The sequence below is a fragment of the Halichoerus grypus genome, chromosome 9 (assembly GCF_964656455.1).
Source record: "Halichoerus grypus chromosome 9, mHalGry1.hap1.1, whole genome shotgun sequence".
NCBI lineage: Eukaryota > Metazoa > Chordata > Mammalia > Carnivora > Phocidae > Halichoerus > Halichoerus grypus.
In genome coordinates, this window is record NC_135720.1 from 127,653,260 (window position 1) to 127,666,035 (window position 12,776).

At 35.9% G+C, this 12,776-nt stretch overlaps 1 protein-coding gene across 1 annotated transcript in view; it reads right to left on the minus strand.

The window, feature by feature from the left end:
• Positions 1–855: 855 nt before the first annotated feature.
• Positions 856–12,776, minus strand: part of LOC118555715 (uncharacterized) — a gene marked incomplete at its 5' end in the record, with an annotated part of 226,852 nt that continues 214,931 nt past the window's right edge. The window contains 2 exons of the mRNA XM_078054373.1: positions 856–864; positions 4,214–4,373. Coding sequence (XP_077910499.1) covers positions 856–864; positions 4,214–4,373 — 169 coding nt within the window. The remainder of the gene's footprint in view (positions 865–4,213; positions 4,374–12,776) is intronic.

Sequence of the window (12,776 nt, forward strand, 5' to 3'; positions counted from 1 at the left end):
TTCTAGAGTCCCTCACATAATTCCATCGTATAGCCATCCCTTAATAAAAACTATTCTTTTTTTTTTTTTTAAAGATTTTATTTATTTTTTTGACAGACAGAGACAGCGAGAGCAGGAATGCAAGCATGGGGGAGTGGGAGAGGGAGAAGCAGGCTTCCTGCCAAGCAGGGAACCCGACGTGGGGCTCGATCCCAGGACCCTGGGATCATGACCTGAGCCGAAGGCAGACGCTTAACGACTGAGCCACCCAGGCGCCCCAATAAAAACTATTCTAACATACAACAACAAAAATGATAACCTTCATTAATTGCATCTGGGAGTTCCCAGATAATACCGACACTCAAGAAATAGACATTTTAGTTTTTATGCCTTCCAATTATGCTGCTTGAATGGATCTTTAACTTAACTGTCCACTGTCCTAAGAGGCATGACTTTCTCCAACCCTTCCTCTCTGCCTAACTTTCTGCTATTTTTATGAGCTTCAATAGCCCCTTTTAAAGTGGTAGTTTCTTTAAGAAAAGAATTACAATGTAAATTAGTCTTCAACGAATGTAAGGCACATTTTGGAATTAAATTCCTAAGTATTGAAGCTTTGCTTCCTGATATGTTTAAAACCATTATATAAGTTTAACCACAGCCATTCAGTCTATGTACCTAGAAATATCATTTCTTCTGTTGCTAATGAAGGTCCTACGGCACAAATTTATTAAAGGTATACGTTTGCATGGGATAATAATTGGGTCGATAATATTAAATTCATAGGCTCATTATTTAATTGCAAGGGCAGATTATGAATACAGCTTCTAAAATGTATTTTAATGAAAAACACTACATCCTGACCTAATCATATCAACCTTATGCTATCTAATTAAGGATGCAAAAAATCATTAGAGTTACAAAATATTAGTTCCAGTTCCATCAGGCTGTGAGCTGCCCCTTCATGAATATATATATTTTTACTCATGATAAATAGTTAATGAGGTAAAAATGACAAAATTTGCATGTAGGCAAATTAGTTTAATAGAATGATGTCTTTTCTGACTACTGAAAGTGACCTTTTCCTTTTCAAAAAAAATGGTTAAAATACTTGGAAATTATCATCTGGCTGTCTTTGCACAAATGACAAATTATACATATGAACAATATAAAAATTACAAAATGCAATAATCCTAAATTCTCATCATACTGTAAATGTGTTCAGTGCTTTTGCATTTATCAATTTAATACAAGGAAATTAAGCATATTATAAAGTGTCCATTTATGTGGCAATTTTTAATCCAGAGCATAAAAACGAGAAGCATGTGCTTAATAGCTAATACTATGGCAAAGATCTAGATCAAATTTTTAAAGTACAAAAATTCTAGACTACTTACTTGAAATACTTTTATATTAAAGTGTCCGTTCCACTCTTAATTTAGCATTTTAGATTATAGATGAGTGTTCTAAATTAAACTGGCATTGTATCCTGAAATTAGTACTTCAATTATTCACCAAGATTACCTTGCTTCCCTATTGAAATAAACTAAACAAGCAAATATGAAACAGGTTAAGAAAAAATTAGACTATTAATCATAAGTAAGAAGAAGTCTTCATGGTATAAATGCCAGGTCATGAAGAGATATAACAAATAAAATATGTATGTCTATTCATTTAAGTTTAGGAATGTTTCTGTATGCTTAATAAACATAACCCCAACAATGAGGAATAACAGGTGCTCTCCAGATTTTCCAATGATTTGCATAAACATCTCTGTGAGTCTCCTCACTGACGGATGCTGAGTCTATATATGTTGGGGAAGAGACAGCAGCAGTTTATCTAGATATATTAATGTCTGTTAATGGCCCAAAAGAATCTAAGCCAAAATATTTTACTTAGGACACAGATGCCTTTGATTAAATTATTTACTTTAATTATATTTAATCTAATTGTCTTTTCTTTGATCCATTTAAATGTGTATACACTGTCAGAATTATGAACACTCAGGGTTTGAGGTCTTTTCCTGAGTTCTGCTCTTGTCCATCATGGGCCAGCTAAACCATTTTATAAAGGAGGGAATAAATATTAATTTTAAAGAATTAAAGAATTTCATAATGTCCTTTAATTTTCCCTCTAGCACCTAAACATTCATTTTCTTCTTCCCCTTTATATTCCCAGCCCCCTCCCTGTCCCATCTTCTCCTATCTCTCACTCTCTCTGACTTTCCTAGACAAAATAAACAGTCATAAACAGTAAAATAATTCTCTATTTTCCTCTGTATTCTCTTGTTAGGTACTATTGTTCAACTCAGATCATTTTGGTACTCAACTTTGGATTGCTTCCAAATTCCTAAACTTCCATGTTGTGAAGCTTAATAATGAGATAAATATGCTCTACCTACCCCAGTCACTTTGACATTATCCTGCAGAGAAAGTGCTCTTTGCTTAATTTTTAGGATGATTTAGACAATTTGGGCCTCTTAAAAATTATGCTGTTGTCAAGGATTTTTGAAGAAGAAACCAGGATGAATACATCATAGAGTGAAATGTGTTTTACTTCAAATCAGGAACAATGATTGTGGAAATGTCTGATGTAATGTTATATTTACCTACCAAATTAACAGAATTCAAGACATATTGCATATATTAATAGTAAACCCATGTGGGATTTTTTTTTTAAAGCTAATGTTTAGGTTTCTATCAGGTAGAGAATGGAATGAGGTAGATTATATGTTCATTATATGGGCGAATTAAATATGTTCAAGTATTCAATCATTCATGCTTGCATTCATTTATGTACTGAACGAATAGACAGCAAAATGTGCTATGATCCTCAGACACTATTAAACACTGAGAACTCAAAGATGGAGAAGCCACTCATTTATTGCACAAGATCTTAGTCTAAAAAGGAACAGGGAAACACAGGTAATTCTCAGATTGTGTGTTAGAAGGGTCGGATAAAACAAGCAGCTTTGACACAAAGGAGGTGGTCCTCTCTGGGCGGGCTCCCTCGAAGCAACACTCAAGGTCAGTCTGGATGAAGAATTAGTTTGCCAGGTGGTACCTGAGGAGCTGGGAGGATGCTCCTCCAAACAGAGAGGAATGGATGGTAATGTAAAGCAACATATCATATTTAGCAAACTATCCTTATTTTTATATGGCCTACTTATATGGGAAGTATTTGGCAAGAGGAATGCTAAGAGGGGAGGGATGGGATGTGGATACAGGAGGCATCACCAGAGAGGTTGACAAGACTCCCACCAAATGGCAAAAACGCATCAGTCTGAATTTTGGCTTTTACTCTGCAGGCAAAGCATTTATGACAGGGAAATGGAGGGTCAGATCTACACTGTAGAAATAGTCTAAAGAATGAGTTCATGGATGATGACGTGGTAACTGCAGTGTGAGGCTGTAGGTAGGCAGAGCAGTTAGCAGAGGGTTGCTGTTGTTCACAAGTCGGGTATTGAGGTCATAGACGTGCAGTAGCAAATGGAATAGAGAAGAGTAGATATTAAGAAAGTAAAGTCAATAGAACTAACTGGATGATAAAACTAAAAAAAAAAAATCTAGGAGACAAAGAAAAGTCTAGAAAAACTGAGTTTTGGATCTTTGTGAGAAATAATATTCTCTTCCTCCTGTCTTCCCAAGATGACATTGAAGCCAGCAATCATGTCACATGTGGGAAATAAGTCACTAGCTTCTTTTATTTTTTTTCTCTCAAAAATTTATTTATTTATTTGAGAGAGAAAGAGAGAGAGAGAGAGCAGGAGGAGGGGCAGAAGGAGAAGGAGAGGCAGAGAATCTCAAGCAGACTCCCAGCTAAGCGTGGAGCCCAGCACAGGGCTCCATCTCAGGACCCTGAGATCATGACCTGAGTCAAAATCAAGTCAGATGCTTAACTGACTGAGCCACCCAGGTGCTCCATTAGCTTCTTTTATATTCTTCACAACCCTTGTGCAATTTTGCTCAATATATATACAGTAGGTATCAATAAATATTTCCATAAGAAAATAACAGTGTTACACTCTAAGAACCACCTGGCCATGTTTCCTCATTTCAACTAATAAAAAATAATCAATATACAGTTAAGTTGCAAGATTTGTATAGTGGTGGCAGTCAAATACAATAATAAATGGCTTCAAGAATAATGTGGGAAAATGTACCGATTTACTGATACGCTAACAGAATGAGTTTCTCTTGTGCAGTCAAAAAACAAAATCTACTTCAAACCAACTCACCTTCTTCCTTTCACCATGGATTCCTCTCCATTGCTTAGATCTTTTCACTATGTAACTGAGCTCCTGATTGGAAATCTCCAAATCATATGGTATGAAAAACTTGGTTTCTTCAGTATGGATGCGCTGAAATGCATCTAATATCCAAGAATCATTGTGCAATCTAAGAACAAAACTGTCTGTTATTTTTGTTGCCCAAATATTGTTCATTTTTTGTCCCCCAAAAATGTTAAATAATTTGTTTCTTTTATCAATTTCTACGTATTCTATTGTAGTTCATTGTTCTCATTTATCTTTCAGAAATTATTTGACTTATATTCCAGAAATAATTTAATGCTATCCTCCACTAAACATCATAATCAAAGAATAATCTGGCTTTTTTTTGCAATTATCTCCTATAAGCCTATTATTTCTGATTTTTGATGTCTAAGTAATAGAAGGTAGAAAATTAAGAAATATTTAGCCATTAATTTGTATTATGAATACCACATAAATCCAAATGTGAGGGATTTGTTAAAGGAAACTTACAGTCAAGAACCCTAATGCATCACAGTATCAATAAACTACCCATTTGAAAAGTTATTGCAAAATGCCCAAGTTATGAACTGGAGTACCAAGATAGTTGAGCATTATGTGGAAGTGCCTTGCTATACAAAATGGGGAATTGTAAGTACTTAATTTCAATGATCAGGATAATTATATTTTGCTTTAAATAGAGTAGGTAATTAAAACTAAAATGTATTGAGTTCCCTTTAAAATGGTGGTCTTTCACATCCATTGTGTTACCTAGCCTTGCTTTAATCCTCTCTTTTACATATTGATACACTAAAATAAAAAAAATTAGTCTTGCTATTTATAAGTAACAGACAGAATTTAACTCAGAACTAACACCAAAGTTCACTTCGTTCCACCATCTGAATCTTCAGTGAAAATAATCAATACAACACATATCTTCATTTAAGGACCTTTATCTTACTTCTTCCAAAATAGTAAAATAGATTTTTTGATCCTATTGCCAAATAAGATCTGTGTGTCTTTGTTTCCCCCTAACTATTTTGCACTCATCACAGAATGGAAATAAAAGGAAAACTGCCAGCCAGTGTCACTGATGACTCAAGACAGGCCATATGGCTTGGTACCATCTTGAAATTCAACTACTACTCTTACTGTGCTTTGAGATTCTAGGTCGGCCATTTGAATGATTTGCTAGTTGTCTTGTTAAACAAGAACTAGTCTTTACCATTCTCTTAAGCTTGTTTAATATAGCATCCATCTTTCTTTCTTTTAATGGTAGTAAGATTTAATGTAGTTAAATCACTGTCAATTTGCTGCCATAAACATTTTCTGTATGAAGATTTTAAGTGCAAGATTAGCAACAATGCAATTAACTTTGAATTAATTAGGAATCACAGTCCTGTTTCTTCTAGCTTCTGTTCCTTTTGCCCAGAAAATGTCTGTCTCCTCTTTATATCTCCTTTATTTTGTGTGAAAGAATAATTATGTAAACACCCAAGCCCAGATCTACAGGATGGTATACAATGCTTCAACAAAGAACAAAAGGGCATATTGGAATATGGAAAGCTGTACAAAGATTAACTGCACTTTAGTTTTACGTTTACATTTTTTCCTTGCCATGTTGAGTGGCATTTTCCAATGAACAGCTCTATGATGGGCTGTAAATGAGTCAACTTACCAACCGTTACTAGTTTTTAGCATATTTTGCAGCCCTATGGAGCCAGTTTACACACAGAAAAAGGAAAAAATAGTCTATGGTTATATGTGTAAAAATTTAAGCATAAATTGAGTGTTGATAATTATGTAATTCATTTGATTATGTAATCAGCTAAGCAATATAACATTTACCCAAAAGTGAGTTATTTTGTCTTTTCAGAGAGTTAGGCAGTCCATACTGATCAAAGTTAGTGCATAGCTATTGAACTTCACTTTTCTGGTTCTCTTTAGAAAGTTAGAGTCCAACTAAATGTTAAGAAAATTTCTATAAAAACATACAATCTCAGTTTCAATAAATTTCATAATTAAACTTATTTTATTTATAAAATATTTATATTAAACATATTTATTTATTAAAAAATTAAAACAATTATTTCATAAATAAACTGGGCATTGGTAAGACATTGATGAGAGAGAGCAACAGACTATTTTCTCTGTGTAGACAACATTGGAGCCAGTCAATGAAATATTAACTTTAAACTTTCCGTGATCATATTAAGTTATGAAAGTTTGTTATTCTCAAATGGGTCAGAAATAACACACACACACACACACACACACAAACATGCATGTATTTTCATGCATTGTCTGCCATTTTGCATGTGTGTGTATAAAGATCAGATTGATTTATATAAAATTGAAGATACTAAACATATTAGATGAGAGAAGAGAAAGAGAAAACCAAAATGGAAATATTTTAATAATTAGTGAAATTAGGAGAAGACTATTCAAATTCATTATATTATTTTTGCATTTGTATAGACTTGAGTTGCTATTTAATAAAAAACTAATATTTTATGATATTCTATATCATTACCTGATGATGGTTACAGATTTGGATTTCTTTTAACAATACAACTATTCAAAGTGTCTGAAAATTTTACATTTTTAAATTATTTCTTCAAAATGTAATTAAAAGAGAAACTGTATTCCACCTGTCCGCAAAGCCGAGGGCGTTATTGTTTATAGAAATAGGTCACATATTATGCCACAGGTTCTGATGACGGCCAATGAAACAAAGTAATTTACAAAGTCCTCTGCCCTGTGTCCTACATTTGAAGCAATTCATTGCTTGGTGAATGGCAGAAGCTATTATGTTTGGTTCACATCTGAATGTGGGTCATTTACAGAAACCTAGGATGTGACATTTCTTTTAAAGCTAAAAAGGACAAGTGTGAACATTTAGCTAATATAGTATTTTAAGGGTCATGAAAAGGATGGAGTCTATAACTTAAACTAGCTCCAAAAGAAAAAAAACATATATATATACATATATATGTGTGTGTGTGTGTGTGTGTGTGTGTGTAAATTAAAAAGAATCAAATATGATTGCTTCTTTCTAACTCTAAAAATTACAAATGAGTTCAGCAGCATGACTTTACAGATATCATAGTCAATGTGCTTATTGATAAAACTACTTATCTACTGGTGTAAGTACATTAGAATGCTTCAGGTAAAGGTCTGAACAACTTATGCTTGCCAAAATTCATGTGAAATCTGTTCACATATACTTTAGCAGACTTGTTGAACATTTTAGATGAGGTATATGACACTAAAGTTTTTATATGTATGGAAAAAGCTTTTGTGGGCTTTCTACACTTGCATACTCACCATTCTGTTTAAGACTAATTGAAATTCAAATGGCTTTGGTTTGAAATTATATATATATATATATATATATAATTTATATATAATTTATATGTAATTTATATATAATTTATATATAATATATAAATATAATATAATATATTAATATATATAATTTATATAATATATAATATATATAAAAATATATTTATATATATAATATATAAATTATATATATATAAAGAGGAAAAGAGAAATATAATATAAAAAAAGAAATAAAATGGAGAAGGGAAAATAATTTTAGGAAAAGGAAAAAGAAATTCAGAAAATAAAAAATATAGACATAATGGGAAGTAGTCAAGAACCCCTCCATCCCCATTTCCAGAGATAGCTCTATTGTAGGTTTATGAAGTATATATCCTTCAAAATATGTGTGGTCTCATGTTTGTAAGGGGATAATCATCCTCTTCATTCATTCCTCATTAATTCATTATCTCTGTCAACAAATATTCACCTTTGCCTACCAAATGCCTAATACTTACTAAGTGCAAGCAGTAGGGAAGGGGACAGGTGAGAATCCCAGGAAGGGGGTACAGAGGAGACTGCATGGGGCCCTGGGGCTGGCAGGAAGAGAGCAGAATGACAAGGAAAGCACATAGTGTTAGGGTAGTATCATGTAAGGAAGGCAGGGCCCACCCAGGTCAAGAGAGCTCTTAATATGAGAGCAATCAGAAGCCATTATATGGATTTAAGGCAAGTGATATGATACTTTTTAATTAAAAATCATTCTGGTTATAGTGAGGAAAATAGATTAAAAGGAGCAAAAAGGAATATAAAGAGACTGGTTGGAAGGCTAATGTTACAGTTAAGTCAGGGGAGAGATCAGGACACATTGGATAGGGAAAGGAGCCTATAGATAGAACAAGGTGGACAAGTTCAAGAGCTAAGCAATTGCCAGAACCTGGAGAAGGTGAGGGAGAGGATGGATTTGAGGACAGATGCCAGGTTTCTTTCTCCTTTATCTCTCCTACCCTCCCTCCCTCCCTCCCTCCATTCCTTCCTTCCTTCCTTCCCTCCTTCCTCCCTCCCTCCCTCCCTCCCTCCCTCCCTCTCTGTTTTGTTGATTGAATAATTCTACTACTGGGTATTTACACAAAGAAAACGAAAACACTAATTTGAAGAGATATATACACCCTACATTTACTGCAGCATTATTTACAATAGCCAAAATATGGAAGCAACTCAAGTGTCCATCCATAGATGAGTGGAAAGAAGAAAACATGGTGTGTGTGTGTGTGTGTGTGTGTGTGTGTGTGTGTGTGTGTGTGTATACACACATACATATATTACACAGCCATAAAGAAGGATAAAATCATGCTATTTGCAACAACATGGTTGGATCTAGAGGGTATTTTGTTAAATGAAGTAAGTCAGACTGAGAAAGACAAATCCCATATGATTTCACTCATATGTGTAATCTAAAAAACAAAGTTTTACTCTTTATTTACTATACACATTTTAAAGACAAGGAGAAATCATAGGGGTAAAACTATTGCCAAAGGACACGCAACTAGTAAGTGCCAGAGCCAAGATTCAAGTCAGGCCAAACAGTCTTCAATCCAGGTATCAAACCACTATATCATATTCATTCGTTAGGTGAAAATTAACCACAAATATGAATTTTAAGTAATCTCATTGTTTAAAAAAAATTAAGAAATATAGGGGTGCCCCGGTGGCTCAGTTAGTTAAGCCTCTGGCTCTTGGTTTCAGCTCAGGTCATGATCTCCCAGTTGTGGGATCGAGCCCCGCATTAGCTCTGGACTCGGTGCAGAGTCTGCTTGTCCCTTGCCTCTGCTCCTCCCCTCCCCACTTGTGCTCTCTCTCAAATAAATAAATACAGAGAGCACAAGCAGAGGAGGGACAGGCAGAGGGACAAGCAGACTCCCCACTGAGCAGGGAGCCCAATGAGGGACTCGATCCCAGGACCCGGAGATCATGACCTGAGCCCAAGGCAGAAGCTTCACCCCGACTAAGTCAGCCAGGTTAAATCTTTAAAAAAACAATTAAGAAATATGACATACAAGTAACATTGCAGTTTCTAGAGTTCCGAAGACAGCGTATGGGTATCAGCTGAGCCACTGGCCTACTAACCTTAGGCAAATTACTTAAAGTCACTAATGCTTGGTTTCTTTATGTATGAAAAATACATGATATTAACAGGTCCTGAATTGTCAGAATTAAGTGAAGTAACCTCATACTATATTCAAATCAGGGATTAACATGCAGTAAGTGCTCTGGAAATGGCAGAAATTACTATTTAGGGACTGGAAGGAAAATATTAAACACCCTCTGTGGAACCTCCAGTATATTAATTTATATGGCACATGACGGAAGTTTTTTTGAACCTTGTCCTCGAGCATTCTGAGATGACTGTGAGATCCAATCATCTATCAGAGTTAGAATTCTCTTCTTTCTTGTTCAGTTGTTCATTCTAATGGCCACAGGGTCAGCTCTTCCAGTTCCTATTGTCGTCTATTCCCATGAGGGTACTGACTCAGGTTATGTAGGTAGGTCAGTTTTACAGGAAAACCCAAACTATAAAGAGTAAGGTGAACCAGAAGAACTAGGCAGCATTTTCTCAAATCAAATTCAGCTGTGAAGTCTTGGCCACTGGGGAAGCATGGAGCTGATAGGAAGTCCTTGGCTCATGATCAATGTGAATGACCAAAAAAAAAACAAAATAAAAAAAACACAAAAGGGTGCTGCTTCAACACTTAAGCCATTCGAAAGGCTGAGGCACTTCTACCATCTGCTTCCTTGCAGAATGACGGCTCCTTCGCAAATGTGACCTAGATCACTAGGAACCCATCCAGAGTTTTGAGCATCAAAGCAAGCCTCAGATGTACCTACTCACCAGATGATTAAAAAGAAAAAACCACTTGGAGAGGGTGGTAGAGAATGAAGGTTGGGGCAAGTGGAATTGAACTTTAGAAACACCAAGTCAGAGCAGACAACCGGCCAGAAGGGAGTGACAAAGCATTTTGTGTCTATGTGTTTAGCACTTCCCTGGATCCTCTGGATTTTTTTTTTCATACAGTGCCTAAATGTTTTGCATGTCACTGTGACTCTTTTAGACTCCTCCTTCCGCATTGCACCGTAATTTTGTAAAGCTGGGTGTTGCCAAAGAGTTCAAATTCAAAATCTATTCTAGTCACTTGGATGAGCCAGATTAACACACATAAGAACTTCGTGTATGTCTTTTTCACACTTCTTCATTATATTCCAGTGGATCATTCAAAATGGAAAGCACTTGGGAACTAGATTCATTTGAACAGACAGCCTGTGAGCCATATTTTATTTGAAAGCGGTCTGTCTTCATCATTAAGAAAATATCTTCCTTTATTTATTTGTGGTTTTAATTCAACAAATATTTGTTGCATGTCTGTTGTGTTCTAAACACTTTTCTGGGTGCAGAAAAGACAATGGTGAATTCTAGAGTCAGTGACTTTGCCCTCCACAGTCCAGAGTTTCATGTTATGTAACATTTTAAACACATGGTTGGAGAGTTTGAGGTACCATTTTATGCACATGTGATCCTCACTGTTTTGCAGAAACAAAGCAAAATAGTTGTTCTTTGTGTTTGAGTGTTTGTTTGGTTTTTTTTGTTGTTCAATTATTTTAGTGACAAGGATGATAATTTTATCGATTATGCAGGATACTTACAGAGAGAAATAGGGAATGACAGTGGTTCCTGCACGTTATCTACACTATCAGATGCGGATACTTACATGGAAGTAGGAAAGAAAATTCCTCATTCCAGTGGCCTAAAAGAAGCTTATGCCAGTGATTTGAATATGTACCTGACAGGAAATGACAGATGTTGGCGGGGATGCAGAGAAAGGGGAACCCTCCTACACTGTTGGTGGGAATGCAAGCTGGTGCAACCACTCTGGAAAACAGTGTGGAGGTTCCTCAAAAAGTTGAAAATAGAGCTACCATATGATCCAGCAATTGCACTACCGGGTATTTACCCCAAAGATACAAAAGTAGGGATCCGAAAGGGTACGTGCACCCCGATGTTTATAGCAGCAATGTCCACAATAGCCAAACTGTGGAAAGAGCCAAGATGTCCATCAACAGATGAATGGATAAAGAAGATGTGGTATATATATACAATGGAATATTATGCAGCCATCAAAAGGAATGAGATCTTGCCATTTGCAACGACGTGGATGGAACTGGAGGGTATTATGCTGAGCGAAATAAGTCAAACAGAGAAAGACATGTATCATATGACCTCACCGATATGAGCAATTCTTAATCTCAGGAAACAAACTGAGGGTTGCTGGAGTGGGGGGTGGGGTGGGAGGGATGGGGTGACTGGGTGATGGACACTGGGGAGGGTATGTGCTCTGGAAAGCGCTGTGAATTGTGCAAGACTGTTGAATCTCAGATCTGTACCTCTGAAACAAATAATGCAATATATGTTAAGAAAGAAAAAAAGAAGAAGAAGAATGTAGCAGGAGGGGAAGAATGAAGGGGGGGAAATCAGAGGGGGAGAAGAACCATGAGAGATGATGGACTCTGAAAAACAAACTGAGGGTTCTAGAGGGGAGGGGGCTGGGAGGATGGGCTAGCCTGGTGATGGGTATTGAGGAGGGCACGTTCTGCATGGAGCACTGGGTGTTATGCACAAACAATGAATCATGGAACACTATATCTAAAACTAATGATGTAATGTATGGGGATTAACATAACAATAAAAAATTAAAAAAAAAAAAAAGAATATGTACCTGACACTTCATCAAGGTACACATACCTTCTTGACACCTGCTTACCTTTGGTCAAAACTCACATGCCCGGTTTCTTACAAGTTTGGGATGAATATGGAAGTTGTGGTAGACCATTTCACTTTCTTTTATCTTAGAGGTATCAGAAGAAGGCTAATTTACCAAAAGCCAATTTATCAAATGACTTAGACTTAACTGAGAAGCTTTTATGTTATCTTTCCAAGAGAATATCATGTCAGGAAATGTTCAGTTTATCTCTGACCCAGCTTCTTGCAGCTACAGATGGGGTTGAGGGGGGCGAAAGGAAGAGATCACTCTATTTGCTGAAGAAAAGATCAGAGTGGAGTCAGCATATAGCATGAACTCAGCTGTCTACATTGAAGAGTTTAGGGCCTGAGGAACAGAGTGGGGATACTGATGGGCTTTTGGCTAATGAACGATCTGAGTTACCTGGATCC